Source organism: Fistularia commersonii, chromosome 28, assembly GCF_037954325.1.
Source record: "Fistularia commersonii isolate RoL2024-O1a breed Wild chromosome 28, RoL_Fcom_v1.0, whole genome shotgun sequence".
Taxonomy (NCBI): domain Eukaryota; kingdom Metazoa; phylum Chordata; class Actinopteri; order Syngnathiformes; family Fistulariidae; genus Fistularia; species Fistularia commersonii.
Genome location: NC_141311.1, coordinates 12,122,793 through 12,143,572, shown reverse-complemented (window position 1 = coordinate 12,143,572; position 20,780 = coordinate 12,122,793). Strand labels below are relative to the sequence as shown.

General features: G+C 38.6%; 1 protein-coding gene across 3 annotated transcripts in view; it reads left to right on the top strand.

The window, feature by feature from the left end:
- LOC147217635 (RNA-binding Raly-like protein) overlaps positions 1-20,780 on the top strand; it is a 49,946-nt gene that overhangs the window by 22,865 nt on the left and 6,301 nt on the right. For all 3 annotated transcript variants that reach the window (XM_086176123.1, XM_086176122.1, XM_086176121.1), the window contains exons 3-5: positions 18,422-18,497; positions 18,965-19,012; positions 19,722-19,915. In XM_086176123.1, coding sequence (XP_086032249.1) covers positions 18,422-18,497; positions 18,965-19,012; positions 19,722-19,915 — 318 coding nt within the window. The remainder of the gene's footprint in view (positions 1-18,421; positions 18,498-18,964; positions 19,013-19,721; positions 19,916-20,780) is intronic.

The following is a 20,780-nucleotide window of genomic DNA, read 5'->3' as shown; positions in this document are numbered from 1 at the left end:
AAAGACAGGTTGCAAAATGAACAAGTTATGAATTCAGATGGTGATTAAGATTAAAACATGATTCCTTGTCATTACATATGATTGTATATAATTTTTATACACTGTATATATCAAATGATCAGTATATCCATTACTTTACTTCCATTGTAAACTTCCATTGTAACTTTGTAAAAACCTTGTTTCAAAGGAGCTAAACTAAAATTAAATTTGTTACTGGCAAACATTAGTTCCTTGGACATGTTTCCTGAAAAGTAAATACCTTAAGAGAGACAAAAGGGCCTGAATCTTTGCAAGAAACCACCTGAATACTTGTGAATAAAATGATGAACAACAAAAATCATGAAAGTAACAAGAAAATGATGCTGTTAAAAATGATTACTCATATTTCCCAAGAGAAGCAAACCATTATTAATATATACTGTATGTATATTTAACAATAATATATGTGTGTGTGTGTGTGTGTGTGTGTGTGTGTGTGTGTGTGTGTGTGTGTGTATATATATATTAAACCAAATCATTTTGTATGAGATCTGCTTCAAAACTCAATGAACACTTGTTCTATGCTGGACAACTCCCAAAACAATGCCAAAATCACACTGATCCCACTATGCCCATGGTGAATTTCATGGATTCAGCAATGGTAACTTTAGACATGACATGTGACTTGAAGCTCCCAAGATCAACATGTGGATTTATCCAGTATTCCCAGGCTGTGAATTACTTATACAGAAATTAGAGCTGAACCTCCGACTATTGTTTTACATGATTCAATCCATGCAAAGTTGAATGGACACTTTTTGGTGTATCATTTTGAATTACAAGGTGTGAGCTTGCCTGCTTTTACGTCACCTGAGATTTATGATACATAAGAGGAGCGTTTGTGCAAGGCTGCAGTAGACTTGTCTTTGAGTGCCTCTCTGTGGATTAAATATTAACTGCAGTGAGAGTTTGGTTCAGTACATTAGATACTACAAATAATATACAATATGTACTTTTCCTCCAATGGACCTCGTGAATTAATAGAGCTTCAACTAGCAAATGTCTTCAAACTACTTCTCACATCTTTCTGATACAGTGCATCAAGCTTCAATCGAGAACACAGGACACTAGATGGTTCTGTGAAAATATCGGTTGAAATGCAACATTGCAAGAGTGACCTCAGAGTGACCCTGAGACCATGAAATTAGAACATTCAGCTTCTGTTTTTTTATTAGCTTCAATAATCGGTTCCTCTTGTATAATAGAATAGTAAAGATCCCAAGTCCATTGAGATTTCTTACTGTGCGTAAGACAGCTACAACCAACGTCAGTACAGTAATAAGATATTACAATACAAAATCTTTGTTTGCAGCCTAAAACACGGTGACAGCTGGGGAGGGAGTCAGTGGGCTGCCTCCGTCTGAACATTAAGCTCTCAAACTATTTCTTAAATCTAGTACATTCCACTTTGAATGTTATGATTATTTTTTTAAAGCGACGGATGAGTTGCAGGATTTAGCAATATGAAAACGATTCACCATTGTGTTGGGTAAAAAGGCAAATAGGATATTCTTTTGGTTGTAAAAAGAAGAAAACGCAGGATCACTTTTGTGACACATACAATATGTATGAAATGGAATAATTCACTTCCTTACCTTTTTCTCCGGCGTGGCGCAGGACATAGAGCTATCGTCGTAGAACCGAACATTTTTGGTTCAATTCGCGGTTCCTCCTAGTGTGTCCAAGAGTTGTTGAGCAAAACACTGAACCCCTAACTGCTTCTCTGGCGCCGGTTGACAGCAGCCTACTGCTCATGGTTCATCCATGACATCATTGGGTTCATTGTAGAGAATGAATTTCCACACAGGTATTAATAAAGAATAAATTATTAAATTGTGTGTGATGAAGGTCATGAAACATTTACTTGTTTTACATGGATTTTATATAATTCAATGTGTCTTTTTTCATGGATTATCTCTTCAATATTCTCATTTTAATTCATTTTAAATATGAACCACTTTATCATGTAGGTGTACTCAACCATTTTATGAACACCACTTCAAAAGCAAGTTGATCATTCAAGGGATTGTAGCATCGGCCAAAATTGAAAGCGGCAGAATATTAGTTCTTGATGTCTCTCAATGCTGCTGCATTCTGAGTTTTTTTTTTTTTTTTCCAAAGCAGTTCGATAATTGTAACAAATTTTGTGTGAGAAATAAAGTCCGTTTTGTTTTTTTTTGTTTTTTTATTAAAAGGAATAGGTCCATCTCACACTAATCCCCCTGAAAAAGGAAAGAGAAACTAATGCCTTTACTTATCTAATACTGTAAGTTATCAACGTCTACTGTTTTTATGTACATTTGAATTTTTGCAATTGTTGTGTTTGCCTTCACGTGTATACCGTGGAATTGGATGTCGATTGCCTTTTGGTGCCCAGATGCCCCCAAAACATCCACAGACCTTCTTGTGAGCTGTTTCAGATGTCCGTGCAAAACTCCTCAAATCAAGGTCTGTGAATCATCTTGAGATTAATTAAATTGGATTTGCCTTTAGGATTTTTCAACTTGGAAAAAAACAGTGCCTTTATATATATGAAATGAAGATGTAGACATTACTGGCTAGAAACGGTACATCCAAAAGGGATTAGCCAGTTTTTATGTTTGATTTTTGAAGTATAATGTTGGTATCTTCACATAATAATAATAATAATAATGATAATAATTTTAATAATACATTTTGATTGATAATTCTTTAGTGTAATCAGGGAACAAGCAGTAGTTGTCTACAAAACCATAATTTACTAAAAAACATCTTCGAGAACCTAGTTCAGTTTGGAACCGAAGAAGCGTCTTGGATGAGGGGTGAAATGTCTTCAAGTGAAGAAATTCTAATTCAGTTGCCACGACCAGAAGATTTCAACAAGAAGAAATTTATTAATGATATATATTAAATGTTATTGTTCTCAATTGCATGCATCATTTAGGCTATCAAGTACAAAAGCATTTATCAGGCTGTCTTACAAAAATGCATTTCTTTGCTATACATTTAATGAGCACATAAACCAGGAGGTTCTTTTGTCTCACAACACAGAAAGACAATGAGTAATGCTCCCTGGTGAAATAGGTAAAAACGCTAGGCGACAGCGAATAAAAAAATGCACATTTATTCTGACAGTATCATGATAATCAAAGGAATTCTGACTATTATTACTGTCAAACATGGAGGACTGTGTTTGAGTGCAATTTCTCGCTTCAAGTGCTTTGCTCGTTTGTCTTTTTTGTTGTTGTAATGACTTCTCTGCTCTCTGCTGTTACATATTGATGTGCACTGCTCCTCTAGCCTCACCTGGGTTATCATTTGTGGTACAGTGAGTGGAGCTAGAATTAGTTATCAGTATAACTAACAATTATCAATGAAGATGATTAGTTATTAATCTAAGTCTGGGGCTGGGGCAGCATAACTGACACAGGAGGTAGAGCAATCATCTTCAGAACCGAATATTCCTCATTTGATTCCCGGCTCTGCCTAGTGTGTCGCAGTGTTGTTGAGCAAGACACCCCGAACTGCTCCTCTGGTGCTGATGGACAGCAGGTCATGGTTCATCCATGATCAATTATTTGTGGAGGAACAAATTTCCCCACAAGGATTAATAAAGGGTAAAATATCATTATTAAAGTTCTTGGAATATCATTAAGTTAATAATGATATTGACCTTTGTTTGGGGTACCACCAGCAAACCTGGAAAATAATAACAAATGAGTGTAACAGTCTCAAGAACAACCTATTAGTCTAAAAATGTTATTATTTAACAATAATGATATTTTAGATTAATAAGGTGTAAGTTTGAGCACTGAGCCTGTCACACTCCCCTTTTAAAATACAATCAAGTTTATTTAGCAGCCCGAAATGTGTGCGTATATATGTGTGTGTGCAAATGGACTGCAAAAATGGCGGCACCCTCAGAAAATCAAATCTTTTCAAGACCTTAAAACACTTTATAGCATTGACTTTGACGCTGTATGGTTTTATTTGTATTTCTCATTCTCCCTCCTTCCTACTATTATTTATTATTATTATGTTTTACTTGAAACTCTAGCACAACAATTTCCTTCGGGATAAATAAAGTTGTTCCTATTTTTATTCTTAGTCTAATTCTTATTCTTAAAAACTACCAAAATGGCAGTCTTGATGAAAACTATCAAAATGGCGATGGTTATAGTCCAAAGGCTACCACCTGGTGTGACCACCTGATCGTGGCCGGAAGACACAAAGGAATGAATGGGGTGCCTATAGATAATTTCATGTGTAAATGTTCGTGGATGTGCGTTCGTGTTAGGAAAATAAAGGAAAGCAGAGAGAGAATTAGACGAGCAGCAACGACGCTGAGTTGGCAGGGTAAGAATAGCGATGGCGTGGAAATACAGGGATGACCCAAGCAACGACAGGAAAATAGCAATTAAAACACTAACATAAGAGCGATCAATGACTTATGCTTCCCCAGATTCTAAAACTGGCCTCTTGAGTCGATCAGTGATGCGATGTCCCGGGACGGTCGATTAGTGGTTATCGGCAGAAGTGAGGCGCCCTCTGGATGAATCACCGAGGACAAGAGACGGCTGGCGATCCGGACTTCGGTTAGATTCTGCAGGACCGGTCGTCAGGTCAGGACGTCGTGGAGACACGGCCCGGATTGGCGGGGAAAAATATCTTTGCGTCTATGCACAGCCACCTCCTGTTTACTGGAGAGTCGCTGTCAAAGTGTCCTTTCAGGTTAAAACGCGCGGTTATATCCGGGTTCTTGACGTCACAGTGTGTACCTCAGTGTCGTCCAATGGGCGATGGCGCTGGGACGAGCCCCCCTTGTAGCGGGCGGCCTCGCCTCCGGAACCGGAGTACCGGGAGGTGAGGATGAGTTTATTACAGCGTGGGGGTCGATCCTTGGAACAAACGATTCGATCCCTGTGTGTTCCACACCTTGTTGTTTAGTAACAGAAATTACTTTTCTCTCGGGACTTGAAGCACAACAATCTCATTTGTCATTTACTAGGTAAAGTCAGAGATCCTTTTTGCATTCCAGTGTGCTTGAATAAAATGCAGATGATCGTGATCACATTTTACAATTATTACTTATCTGTCTCAACAAATACACAAAAGAAGGGATATTTAGTTCAACTTCTGTTCATCCATGTGGGACTGACGGGAGTATTTATGGTGCGATCTCCCCCTGGGATAGTTTGACAAATGGTTTGGTCTTTTCTGTGAGTCTGGAGCTGAAAGCACACAGGCTGTCTGTTTTTGAGAGAGAGACAGAGAGAGGAGAGGAATAAGAAGGACAGTTGGCTCCTCCATCACAGCCTATCTCATCTCTTTTTGCTCGGCATGACCATGTACAAAGGCAGGCACCACAACCAAAGATGTGAGTATAGGCTTCAGTTACTGAATTGAAGAGACTGATGGAGCGTAAGTTAATGTTGCCTATGATATGTGGCTATATATGATATATGAGCTCACCCTTATTGTAAATGAAATCATTTGGTAACCAGCTATCATTATGTGTATTTAGATAGGATGTTAATTATATTAAAGATAAAATTAGCTATTTTTCAAGTACAAACACAAAGACCATTCTGATGTTTTTTGCATTTTAAAGTGTCTATCCCTTTCTGTGGGTAACAATTGCATGCAAAATTAACACTTCCTAGAGACAATAAAAAAAAAGAAAAGAAGAATGCATTTCATATTCGGTTTTGAAATGCAACTTCAGCAGCCCCATACGGTCTATCTTAACAGAATTTCAAACAACAACATGCTTTTTATAGGGCACTGATATTTCAAATACACAGAAGTAGTGCTGTTAAAGTTATTATACACCATGGTCATATGTTAACAAGTTGCTTTGCTCCTGACTGAACCGCTCAATGGTTTACGATACATGGCTGCACCAGGTGTGGTATGTGTGCACATCTAGGGGCACTAGTGGGTAGCATGCATCCAGTTGATTGGATCCCTTGCCCCTTTAATTATTGTAATCTATACTTTATTATCCCCTGATGGTGAAATCCTTCTCTGTATTTAACCCATCATGGATGAACCATGAGCAGTAGGCTGCCGTCCACCAGCACCAGGGGAGCAGTCAGGGGTTCGGTGTCTTGCTAGAAAACACTTGGACACACGAGGAGGAATCGAACCAGAAATGTTCGGTGCCATTAAATTCTACAGACAACTGTCCCATAACCACATAGGAGAATTCAAATAACATATATATTCGAAAAAGGACTCATCACCAAACAGGAACACAAATTCATTACGATTGGCTCCCTGGTTATTCCAGTATTTTATACATTACCAAAATTCCACAAAGAATTCACAGATATTCCCCAAGCAGACCTATTATTGCAGCCATTGGCTCACTCGCCAAAAAAATATCAGCTTTTGTGGATTATTTTCTGCAACCTCTGGTCGCTCAACTACCCTCATACACAAGGGGATACAATAGACTTCATAAAAAGCGTTAACCCTCTCAGGCTCAAATTAAGTTGTAGTTGCAGGAAAAATCTGATATTTGGCTGTCGCAAATCTGCAACATCTGCCTGGAGAGGGTTAAATCTATTACGCATATTGCCAACAATGATATCCTGGAGACAATGGATATTGAATCCCTCTATACAAATGTTCCCTTTGAGAGTGGCATCTTGGCCACAAAATATTTCCTGGATAGGAGATCTACTCCTAATCCAAGCACAGATAATTACAGATCTCACAAAAGAAATACTTACCAAGAATTATTTTTTGAATGGCGCAGACTTTTTCTTACAGACCTCCAAAGTGGCCACGGGGTCCAGGATGTCACCTAGTTTTGTCTCACTGTATGTGGGATGTCTTGAACACCATGTTATCCTTAATCAGGAGAATCCATTCCTACCCTTTATCAATCACTGGAGGAGGTATCAGGACAACATTTTCTTTATCTGGACAGGTTCTTTCGCACTACTTGAGGATTTTCCATTAAGGTATCAATTCTAAGGACCAACATCTTCAATTTACAATATAGTCGGATACCAAACAGATGCACCTCTTGGATGTCATGGTCAACAAGGAATTGGATGGTCTGAGAACAGATCTATACCGCAAACCCACTGATAGAAGCTTTCTCCTGCATTGTGAAGCCCACCATCCGACACACCTGAAAAAGAGCCTCCCCATCTCCCAATTCCATAGAATCAGATGCATCTGTAATTCAGACGAGGACTACGAAAAACAAACATGGACGTCAAAAAAATAAAATTGGATTGATAATGCCGCTTCATGATTTACTTCAGTGTCTCAGTATGGCAGCCTTTCCACCACCAAGGGCAGGGAATCCAAAAGAGGAACAGTGTGTGCCATTCAATATTCACCGGTTTCAAAAGCTATTGAAGGGATTATTAAAAAACACTGAGACGTCATCAACTGTGATCCTGCACTGAAGGACTGCTTTTCATATCCGCCCAGGGTAGTCTTAAAATGATGCCCCAAGCTGTGAAACATACTTGTCAGGGCTGATCTCCCTCCAATATCACCCCCTCATTTTCTCATTGCGGTCCCCCATGGGAACTGTCCCTGGGGAAACGCCAACGATGGCATTATACTTAAATGCCCCTGTAGGTTAGCATATGTAGGAAAAACTAAGAAACTGCATCCCCGAACATTGTAGCACCATAAGAAATCAGGTGACCTCCTGCCCTGTAGCGGTACATTTCAGGGAAGCGAAACATCATGTCTTGACCTTGAAATACATAGGGATGGCGGCATTAAAATGTCCTCCCTGAGGGGGAGGGATCTAAACTTCATCCTTTTAAAATGGGAATTGTTCTTGATGTACATGCTGGCCACACTAATCCCACAAGGGTTAAATGAGGAATATGATATTCAATCTTGTCTATAGGTACGTCCGTTTGTTGCCCATGTTTTCTGTCTGTATTGTTCTGGTCTGTGTGTCTAATTCTTTTTCTCATGTATATACTTGATATTTTATATTGTATGCAGAAACCCTTTGATCAAGAATGTTTTAGTTTCCATACCTGTACAGATGTGAAAAAGTATCCATTTCTCGGGCTTGGCCTTGAAAAATGGTGAAGATAATGTTATAAAGTTAAAATGTTGATATCTAACAAGAGGCGCAAAAAATAAGGAGGGAATCAATCACATTATCATTCTCTTTAAAAATGGTGCCACAATATACATGTTTCTTAACACCCATCTATGGTAAGCATCTGAGGAAGAGCCTGTGGTTGCTCAAAATGTCATGCTAGAATACGTTTTTTGTACTGTACGTAAAATAAATTATCTTTATTTTTTGGAGCACTTTTGGTGTGCTGATTTCTTTTTCAAACCTCTAGTCAGTCAACTTTTTTGATCCAGCCTATCCCTAACTGGGCAGTGGATGTGTGTGTTTTTTCCTAGTTTTAAGCCAGTACTTCCCAGTCGTATTTTCTCTGACTTAAAATCACATAAAATCACATAGCTAATCACATAAAAACACCGAAATAGAAAGATGGTAAAATTTGGAATAAAAACAAACAGGATTGTTTGATGCAGAAAAGCATGTTTTTCTGCTTTCCATGCTGGATGGTCCTGACATTGCAGTGGTTTAGATGCAAGAGGGTAAGTGAAATCTAGATCTGGAATAACATGTCAGATGACAATAACGGGGGGGCAATCAAAAGGAAGCTTCAACTACCAGGGAGAATACGCAAAGAAATAATGTAGCAGTACTTTACTTTCCACGTGAACTATCTGTAACTACGCGTAAATCCTATCACTAACATTATGGTTTTATCTTTAAACCTTTATGAAGACCCAGACCTAAGATAGGGGCTCACACAAATATCACTCAGTGGACCAAACAATAATTCAGCCAGTTATGTGGAAAGAAATTTGTCAGAGAGAGAAAGGCCATGTTGTTTTTGGTTTCCCTCTGTTGCTCGCTGTTTCTTAAGACATGATGTGAGCCTGGCAGATAATATTTGGTGAAGGTTTATTTTCCAGTTGCTTGCACTCATTGAGTGTGAATGTGGAGATTGAACATAGTGTTTGGGGATCATAACATTTTAGTGTTGCTCTTCCATTTTAATGAAATTACATCATGAAAAAAAATGCAAACATTTAAGGAAGGTGAGTGCAGCTTTAAGCTCACAAGAGACAAAAGGCAATAATATTGGAGACCACAGCTGTTTGACTGAATGCGAAAATCAGCACACACAATGCATTAATGCAATACCATAAAATCAGTTTTACTCTTTCAAGGTACTGCTGTTTCTCTTTGTCATGGTGTCGCAAGAGTAGGCAGATGTCTCCAAGACCAGTTGTGTACTCTGTAGCTCCATGCAATAGAAAATGAAAAATTTGGTATCAAATCAGGAGTTCTTCTGCAAATACTTACATTTTTCCAATGTTGAAATTGTTCTGTGGTTTTGAATTTAAATAATAAATGCAGTTATGGTTCTTTTTTGTATCATTATACTTTGTAGTGATAATAGATCCCATCCCGTGGAACAAACTAAACAAGATTTAACTGGAAACTTTTCACATAATGTCCCCGTTACTGTGCCAACAAGGCAAGCCTATTGGAGATAATTGTATTAATTGCCCTGGAGATAAGCTTCCAAATGCATCAGCTGCCAAGAAGCCGTTTTACTTGACAGGGCAAAAGGGTACAAAGATGTACAAAGTACAAAGATGTCATTAAGGAAGGACTTGTTGTTGAGCAATTATTCCACATATCCCCATCCAACCATAACAAGCACTATTAGAGCTTGGAGGTTCTGATTAAAATGAGTCAGGATGCCTAGATGATTGCATGTTGCTCTGGCAATCATTTGATTAAACATTAATGTTGTCTTGGAGCTCACAGCATGATAGTCTGCTCCTCATTGTATATGAACAATTTTTTCAACATGAAAATGTTTCAGATTTCCCATTTATCTAACACATGTCAAAATGTCAAATAAATGAATTGTGGTGCATTATATGCACAATAAAAATGAACAACGATAGATTTTTAACAAATTCTTGCAGTGCATAAAATTTCTCTCCAAAAGAATGTATTATGATTCATTAATCTTCTCAAAATCCCCAATAACCAGTCAATATTTGAAAATTTTACCAATGACAAAATTATCCTCCATGACAACTTCAGATTAATCAGCTATTTATTTGAGCTCAAAAAAAAAACTAAAACTTTTCTGTTCATTCTTTGCAGCAAGCAAAATAATCTCAATACAAGTTCCGCTGGTATCGTTGTTTTTGCTGGTGATACTCTAGGAGTGCAGGCTAGAAGTCAGTTAAATAACTATATCAAGTTTGGGGGAAAGAAATTGTTTTTTTTTCTCCTACCTGCAAGTGAGCTATCTTAACTGCCAGAAAATAGCAGAGTCTGTGCGGAATTAGCAAATATTGTCTTTTTTAATGGCACTGTGAATCCAATCAGAATGGTGAGACCTTGAACTTCAGGTTTTTCTTCAGAATAAAAAAAAAATTGTAGCAGGAACCACTGCACTGGTTCTTTCTGTAAATTCACAGTCCATAGAGAGGTAATATAGAGCAAACATGTCCATGGCTAAACTTTAAAGCTGGGTTTACTGATCTCCATCCATCCATCTCCTGCAGCTTATCCTGGTAATGATCTCAAATTGAGTGAAATGAATGTATGAATTAATTAATTGGGCTTATTCTTTTTGGCAAAGTAGAATAATTCAAAGACAAATATATCAAAATGCTTCTCAGACAGGGCCATTTCCAGCCTTCACTGGGAGAGTGCGAATATCCACAATGACATAAAGAGAAATGCAAATAAAAATTCCGTACAGAAACACCTCTGTCATCAACACCTCTGACCACTATGTTACCCCTTTATTTTGAAAATATTTGAAATTCTGTTGGGGCTGGGGGCAGTGTGACTGACACAGGAGGCAGAGCAATCGTCTTTGGAACTGAACTTTTCCGGTTCGATTCCCGGCTCCTCCCAGTGTGTTGAGCAAGACACTGAACCCTTAACTGCTCAACTGGTTCTGGTCGACGGCGCCTACTGCTCATGGTTCATCCGTGATGGGTTAATTGCAGAGAACGAATATCCCCGCGGGGATTTATAAAGGATAAACTACTATTTAAAATTTAATCATAATCTTAAGATATTCATGGCTAATAATTTTTTATTTGTCAAATACTCAGGTCAAAATTTTAAACAATGTTGCACATGGATCATTTTCCATACTTTTTAAAATGTATTTAAGCTTTGTGTTTAAGTCTATTTGTAATTTAGGTATCTTTAAATGAGCAAATCATTGTAAAATCGATGTTTCAGTGCAGTAACTGGCAAAAATCATTTTGATGAGTATGTAGCTTCAGAAGTTAAACATTTCTTAACATGCCATCCACCCTGCCTTGCTTGAGGAAACACACTCACAGATGTAATAAAGACAGAAGCTTTCAGTTCCACAGAGACATAATCAGTGATTATTAAAGTTTTCCCTGTCAGATAGATCTGCTGTCATGTCATCCACAGTGTGTCTTTGTTCCATATTGGTGGAGGGACTGGGATGATCTCTTAATCAAATACTTCTCATCTGCAATGGGATGTCTGACACAGCAGAGGGTGTTCCAGAAAACACCCTTTGCCTGCCCAAAGATCATGTCAGGGTGTTAGTTATTTTTATTTCTCTCGTTCTTAGGCTACATTCCAACATCCATCACTATCTGCATGGTATGTCTTAGCTAGTGTGGCTATCTATTAATGGGAGGGTTACTGGCTGGTTACCCTGGCTTCCCTGAGATGTATTGAAAAATCCTTCAGCAATGTACTGGAATACAAATTGGACCTTTTCAGCAGGTTAATACCCTTGAATAGCATCTTCTCCATCACTGTAAATTAAGCCAGTTTGTAAAGAGCTTTCAGTTCAAATGTGCTTTATTGATGAAGACCAAAACCCTCCTGTCAAAAACCATATTGAGTACAAGATTGAATTAGGATGGCCAATCTACAGAACTTGTCAACTTTTCCTGTCACAAATGCACAAACAATACGGTTAAAATTTAAGAAACACGGCACTGATGAAATACCTTTAGAAAACATTGGACAAATGTGTTCAGTTCTGGTCCAAACAAGAACAATCAGACCATGCATTAATTTTGTACTTGACTTTATGTAACTTGAGCTTAGGTTGTATATAAATGTGTGTGTGTGTGTGTGTGTGTGTGTGTGTGTGTGTGTGTGTGTGTGTGTGTGTGTGTGTGTGTGTGTGTGTGTGTGTGTGTGTGTGTGTGTGTGTGTCGTGTATGTCAATTTTATCAACCAGCTTGCTGGTGCAACATTTAGTCTTTTTTCACCTGATGTTGAATGACTTTTCGATTTAATATAAGCTTAGAAAAATCTAATTGTTTTAGATCATTGCCCCATAATCAACAAAGTAGTAGTAGTAGTCGTAGCGGGAAGATGGAAGATGTGCAGAATTGCGGTGACTATAGAGGAATAAAGTTGAGAAGTAATAATATGAAGATATGGGAAAGAGAAGTAGAAACTAGAAATCAGCATCTGTGAGCAACAGTGTAGTTTCATGCTGAGAAAGAGTATTACAGATGCAGTATTTGCTTTAAGAATGCTGTGACTTTGAATGAAACTGGTGACTGCTGTAATACTAAGAGAACAATTTTACTGTATATAGACACACTGTTGTGAAAAAATATTGCAGATGCAGTATTTGCTTTGAAAATATAGATCAAGAAGTACAGAGAAGGTTAGAACAGCTGCACTGTGCCTTTTTTCGGTCTAGAAAAAAACATATCACAGGGTGCCAAGAGAAGAACTATGGTTCTGTATGAAGAATGCTTGATTGGCAGAGTGGCGCAGGACTGGTGCAGGACATGTATGGACGTATGTCAGACTGGTGCAGGACATGTATGAGAGCTATTGGACAGTGGTGAGGTGTACTGTAGGTGTGACAGAGAAGTTCAAGGTGGAAGTGGGACAACATCAGGAATCAGCTCTGAGCCCCTTTGTGTTTGCAGTGGTGATGGACAGGCCGACAGATGACGTCAGACAAGAATCTCCATGGACCATGATGTTTGCAGATTACATCGTGATCTGTAGTGAAAGCAGGGAGCAGGGAGAGGTGAAGGTGTTCCCTGGAAATGAGAGGAATAAAGGTTAACTGTGGCAAGAAAGAAAATGTGTGTGACTAAGAGGGACCAAAGTAGAACTATGAGTCTATAGGGAGAATAAATAAAAAAGGTGAGGGGTTTTTTGTGCTGTACTTAATGTCAACAGTCTGAAGTAATGGAGAGTATGGAAAAGAGGTCAACAAACACTTTCAAGCAGGTCGCAACCACTGGAGAAACGTTTCAGAGGTACTGTGCGATAAAAGAGAATCAAACAGAATGAAAGGGAAGGTGTACAAGAATTTGAATATATCCATTGGTCTTTCTATTGTGGTCAGCTACTCATAATAACTTCAGAAAGTTGAAAACAAAACTTTTTAATGTCCCTTCTCAATATGAGATCTCAATTTACAATATTAGTCCACTCCTAAATGGGTATTGCTTAACAACATAGCCTTTTGTCCTTTATGTCCTCATTGTCAGCTTTTCACAAACACTAAAGTTGTATCATTTTTGTATACGCAAAATTAAATGACTGCAATTAATCAAAGACTCGGTGTGTGCTTGTCATGGCTGTCATGAGGTGGCAGTGTTAACTTTTGAAATTTTTGACTGCTCTACTCTCTACTCAATGATCCACGCATCGACCAGAGAGCACACTGTGCGACGTGAACAATTCTTCAAGTCTTCCCTGAGCCTAATCATGATGATATAGCTGACCCCCTGAAACATGAAAACTAGTGATTTCCTGTCCATTATTCCAGTAGGTAAATGGAGAAGACTGGATAAGAGAAGTATAACCAGTCCAAATTCACATCATTGCACAAAAGACTCATCTGCATATTATATTTGAATTTATTGTGAAGAGACTGCATTGCTTTTGGCTACATAACTTTGCTCCACCTTCTCTTATGACATTTGCAATTGCATGCACCCAAAGGCTGCTGTTGTTTTGTCTGCACAACTTTTTTAAGCTGTCAAGTTAAACTCATCCCTCAGGTTTTACATGCTTTGTCACTGAAAACATGTGTTTGTGTCCATGGGGGTGAGACCAGCTGATAGTTTCTTGTTTTGTGTTTGACCTTTAGCAGCTCTTAAAGCTGACACCATTTCAAATGAAGACATAAACAACATAGAGATACCAGTTCAGTTAGGTATGTAAGATGCTGTGGAAGGGCCAGGAGATTTCGGCGCTCTACTAAGGCAATGCAATTTAAGGGCATATGTATTTTTTTATAGTCAAGGAGTTACATTGCTTTTTTCATTTTTTGCACTTCTGCACACTTAATGTCTCACTTGTCTCATGGGAGATTTTCCTCTAAACTTGAAAAGAACTGCATCTGTACAACTGTTTTTATTTAAATTTCCCATAAGACTTCAGCGATGGCATGGTGGTTAGTGCTTCTTCCTCACAGCATGAAAGACCCTGGTTTGATTTCTACAGGGGACTTGTTTGGAGTTTGCATGTCCCCCCGTGTCTGCGTGGGTTTTCTCTGATTTTCTCCCACTGTCCAAATTCATAGAGCAGGTTATTTGGAAAAATTGGGATGTCTGAATGAGCAAGTAAATGGTTGTTTGTCTCTACATGTGGACTTGCGTTTGACTGGCTACCAGTCTAGGGTGTATCCTGCCTCTCACCTGATGGCAGCTGAGATCCAGCTGAGGCTCCAGCATCCCTTGTGACACCAAGCAGGATGGACTCCAGTGATGTAACATGATAAATGTCCGACCTTGGTTTTACCCAAGTTTAACCTGCTCTATTAACATCTGTCATCTTTTCAGTCTCAGATGATATTGACACCAGAATTTGTTTTTTTGATCCATTTTATAACATAGTCACAAAGTGGTTCACACAGCAAATCAGAATCATACATCCACTCAGAATGAAGCATTATGAAAAAATAGGATAAAAACGGTCTAATTAAGGCCAGCAGAAATAAAATCATTCAAAGTGCTCAAGGATTGCAAACAATGAAATTAATCTGAATTGGCTTCCTGGAAAAGTATATTCTGAAAAGCCCTTGGAATTACTTTGTAAACTTGATGTACCCAAGATCTTTTGCAAGGTAAGCTCCAGGAAACGCCCTTTGGACTAAAGAGCTCAGTCAGCAGCTAAAAGTAAGGGGCTTGAGTGTTCAGTGATACAGGGAGGTGAAACGCCTCTTGACACAAATTAGATTCTGGGTTTCAGTGTAAAAAAAACTCCAGACAGCGGTTTGTTGAACTGAAAGAAAATTTGAGACAACCAGAATTTGATTTGAGAAAGACAAGCAAAATTAAACAAGAGGTCATGTCTGTCAAAGATTCCAATCACACATAATTACCAACATGCTTATGTGTCTAAAATAATTTTGTGAGTGTGTGGGTATAATGACCCAAGGGAGACATTTAAATAGAGAAAAAATAAATAAACATGTTATCCCATAGGGACACCTTAGCAAATGTGGAATGTCTATCAAGTACAATTGAGATTTCACAGGCCATGTATTCCCCATTTCTACCGTACATCCACATTTCTAGAGTTCAGGTTGGACTGAAATCTTTTCGTGATTAGTATGGTAAGAGGGAGAGCACACTATAGAAAGTTTCTATGAAGTATATTTTTTTCTTTTCCAAACACTGGCTGTTCTGTACAATGACTGTTTCATTCTTAACTTAAATAACATCCAGATTATTTCAGTAGTGGACCCATAGTCTGCAATATATTTTTATCACTATGAAATGTTTGCACTTTAAAAAAATATTTTCTCAGTGCTCAGTCCATTTCCCCATTTTCTGCCTTTTATTCCGAGGTCAGGCCACAAGGGCAGGAGCCTCACCAGAGATTTCCCTCTCCTAGGTAATTTTGTCCAGCGCTTCTGGGGGAATCCCAAGTCGTTTCCAAGCCAGCTGAAAGCAGTAGTGGTTGCACCACCAGCATGTCCTAGGTCCCTCTTGAGCCACCTTCTGGTGAAATGTTCCCTGAAAAGGGAAGTTAGTCAGGGAAGCATCCTGACCAGATGCTCAAGGCAACTTCTTCTTGGTCCCGTCTATGTAGAGGATCAGAGGCTCTACCCTGAGCCCCTTCCTGATGACAAAATGTCTCACCATAGAAAGTGTAAACACGTAATCAGGATCTGACGCACCATCTTCTCCAGAACCCATGGAAGACCTTGCCAGGGAAGCTGAGTGGTGTGACCCCCCCTGTTGTTGGAACACTCTCTCCAGTCCCACTTTTAAAGGTGGACCCTCATCCTGGTCTGCCGGCACTGTTCCTATAAGTATGCAGAGGTGTGTAAACCAAAATGGACACACAACATTCAGGCAACCTCACAGGTTAGCAGCAGCCCATCCCCACCACAAACAGGGTTGATGGACTGCTTTCTCTTCTTGAGCCACTTGATGGTGGACCAAAATCTCCTCAAAGCCCTCTGGAAGTTGTTCTTTATGGCATCCTCCTGTGTCCAACTTCTGCCATGGTGCTGGACCGGCCGATACCAATCGGCTGTCTCCTGAGCCCCACAGGCAAAAAGCCCACCTGTGTCCACCAAGGGTCTCAGGGGTTGCCAGGACGACAGCGACCGACCACGTTACAGCTATAGTTCAAGTAGTTGCCTCAACAATGGAGGCACAAAAAAAGGATAATTTGGATTCAATGCCTCCGTCTCCCTCTGGTACCTGGTCAACGTTCTCATGGAGCAGGGAGTTAAAGCTCTTTCTGATTGGGGACTCTGCTGGACTTTCCCAGCAGATAATCGTAAAATATTTGGGCTTGCCAAGCCGGGAAAGCATTCTCTCTGACCATGGGAGCCAAATCACCACTAGGTGGTGTTCAGTTGACAACTCCACTCCCCCCTTTTTGCCTTATCCTGACATACTGTAATAACGGTATCTGATAGGGGAGACTTCAGCCAAGCTCTCCATAACCTGATCAAGTCTGTCATACGCATCCAATTTAGAAATTGTCTGCAATTCTATCTGGTTCAGTGTCTGAGATTTGTGTGACAGCGTTAGGGAGTGCCATGCTAAAAAGGTATCAGCCGATTAGCTAGCAGGTAAACATCTGAATGTGTGTTGTATTTTCATGCCCAAACAAGCCATGAAGAAGAAGGTCACTGCCTCGCCCTGCTTGCACTGCAAATCCAAATTGTTTTTTGATACCTTTTTCGTATGGTGGGACAGAAAATGTAAATGCAGTTTGGATTACTCATTACTCATTTCACTTATGAGTCAAAATATTTTTCAACATTCTGAAAATAAGAAGCATTCTGCTTATGAATTTTAATGTTCCATTTCGACATTTCAAATTGAAATTTGGTTACAATTTTGCGGGGTATGTATTGAAAATTAAATCTTAAATATACTTTTATATTTGGATTATGTCACAGAATGAGCAGTCTGGGAGAAGAACACGAAAATACAGTTTGGATTACTTGGATTACAACAATATACCTTATGACATCAACATTAAGGCAACAATATATTCCTACGGAATATTACACATGCTTCCGTATCTTTTGAATGTCTAGATAACAATATTATTAATAATAATAATACTAAAACTACTATGCGTACATGAAGCATGCCTCAACAGTCAAGAAATATCCATCCATCCAGCCATCCATGCAAACTCCACACAGAACTGTCCTGTCGGAATCCAACCAGGGTCCTTCATGCTGTGGGGCTGGAGCGCTAACCGCTGCGCCACCATTTAAATTCAAATAAAGTTAATTGTAAACGTCAAAGTTTTCCATACTTCTAAAAATATATTGGTTCACCTTGGTTATTTCTGAGTATTCATTAGATTAATGATAATTCATTATTTGAAATATGTTGCTGGACGTGGACGATAAATTACTGTCACAAACATTACATATCGCTGCCATAGAACCACTCAAGCAATATCCATGGTGTAGTATTGTTGGCTATCACTACCGGGTATTATGGCAAACAATCTAATAGTTGTTGTCTTAGATCTCTCAGTCAATTAAATCACAATGTCAAAATCCAATACATCTTGAAAGTTGTACATTATCACTACACTATCATCCATCCATCTGCCGCTTATCGTCAGGGTCGCGGGGGGATGCTGCAATTTTCCAATTTTTTTTGCAATTAACCTGCTGTATGTTTTTGGACTGTGAGATGAAACCAGAGAACCCGGAGGAACTCCACGCAGACTCCACACAGAAAGGTCCCCCTTGTTAGAATTGAAGAAGGGTCCTTCATTCTGTTAGGCCGAGGTGCTAACCACTGCCCCACCGTGCCGCCCACTTTCATATCATGATCAAATATTTTGATCATATATTTTGATCATATATTTTGTCCCCAGATATCAACATGGCAGGAGAGCCAAAACCATATAGGCCTAAGATGGGCTCCAAGAGGCCACTTTCGACCCTGTACAGGTTTGAGTCACTTGCTCCTCACAGTAGTTGACAAGCTAGATAAAAAACTGCATATAAGCCAGCTATAAAAACACATTTTGAAAAATTAGCCAGTTAGGTAAACATAAATATTTGCTTTCTTTTCATCAGTTAGGTATGAACATCAACAATGATATGGAATCAGGAGAATGATATCTTAGCAAAACACAGAAACTAGAAGCCTCTCCCCTGGCTCTGCTTGAAGGAGATACAGTTTGACTATCAACCTTTATTCAAGAACACTAATTGAGAAATGTCTCTGTGTTTTTCAAAATAAAAATACCAAATGTCATACAATACTTGGAGCCTCCATGATAAAAGGGGAACATCTACACAATGAAAAAAATACATAAAAACCACAAGTGTAAATTATAATTTCCACTTTACACATAATACATAAAAGTATTTATTTCAATTCCTTAAATGAAAGTTCTTTTTTGTCTTTTCAGTGGCTATGAGTTTGACTATGACTACTACAGAGATGATTTCTACAGCAGGTATGTAATAAAATAGAGGTGTCCCTGGCAAATAAAGATTGGTCTGTACTTTTCAAATTTTTGGCGACATATAATAATTTCCCTTTGTGCTCCTCCATGTATGCCCCCCTATCTACCACTTTCAGATTCAGGTACTTTGACAAGGATGATTCTTGTACAGAAAAGCCCTATATTCCTTTGAGGCAAAGTAACTACATGCTTGAACATCAAATTGTGTTTTTATTCCTCTCTGTTGGACATATTCATTATGCTCTTTTTCCATATACGAAATTAGTGAATATCAGATAGTCCCCCAGCTGGTCATTTGTGCTGGCAATGGTGAAAGTTTGTCATCCTTCTGACATTTTCATAGGTTAATTTACTTGTACATTGCAATACTCCTGAGCTCTGAATGCTTCAGCTTTGAATCATTATTGGGTTTTCAGCTATTTAGTATGCAGTAGGCCTCAGGGAAATTGTTTGATTGATTAGCTGTTGGATTGTTCAGAATGTAGCACTGTTATTCAGACAATTTTTTACAGCATGTCAATGGAGTTCTGAGTATGAGCCACAAGTAGCATAAGTGACAAGATGAAGACATGGTGAAAGCATGGTTGGTGTCAAGTAGCCATCATGAATTTAGGAAAATATACCATTTTATTTTTAATTGTCTTTTTGCACGCTGTGACACCTCAGTGATACTTGCTATTCATTTTTCATGTGTCTTCAGACTTTTTGAGTACCGCGGTCGTGTGGTGCCCCCAGCCCGTGCTGTGATACCGATCAAACGTTCTCGACTAGTTATTCCTTCAACACGCAGAGCCAAATCTTCCTTTCCAGTCAGGGCCTGTTCTTCCTCTTCCTCCTCCTCTTCATCCTCCTCCCGAGCAGTCAATGTTGGCTGTTCCATCACAGGCCCAAAACGTACGTTATTCTTTCTTACTCGTTCCTCCCATTTAGTTACTTTTTCTTTACTCATTTTGAAATAAACAAGATATAACTCTACAAGCCTATATTATTATACCCGTAGTAACCATCAATCGGCTATCAGGTTGTTGCTAAAAAATATGTTAAACTGTCACTGAAGCACTCTTACTGAAAAAAGATTGAAAAAAAAATGCTTTTTGTGATTTGGAAACTCATATTTTGATCACAACTTCAGTTATTTTTCAAGCAAAAGCACAAAGTATTTCTTCCTCTCATTTTTGACGATTTGCTGATTTGCTCTGTCATGCTGTGGTGTCAGAAATACATGTACCATAAGTATTTCGGTTTATCTAACAAATACTTAACATTAAAGCAAAATGAAATATAATGGCTTTCTGAGGAGAACACATTCATCATGAATACACATTTTTTTTTCCAAAAAACAGTTTTGGAAAAAAAAACAACTTAAAGTTCGCCAAACTTTATAATGCTCAAATTTGAAAAAGAAATCAATCAGCTTGAGCTATTAAGCTTTGCATGAATGTTAAAAGTGAGCAATGCAAGAAAATGAGGAATGTGAGGAGGTTCGAATAAAACACATACAGGATCAATTCATAGAAAGTCTTAGTAACCTTTACCTGATATTTAAAATGACTATTTATATATAGGTTTATCTTGTTCACTTTTCTTAATAAACTTTTTTTGTAATATCTTGACAACATTAAATATTAAAAAAGTCCCATTGTGGGGACCACTGCTTTGGATAATTCTGGTTTATCTTCACATTATTTTTTCAGATTACAAATTAGAAACTGTGTCCATACTGCAATAAGTACACCGGGTCAAGATTTACCGAAAGAAA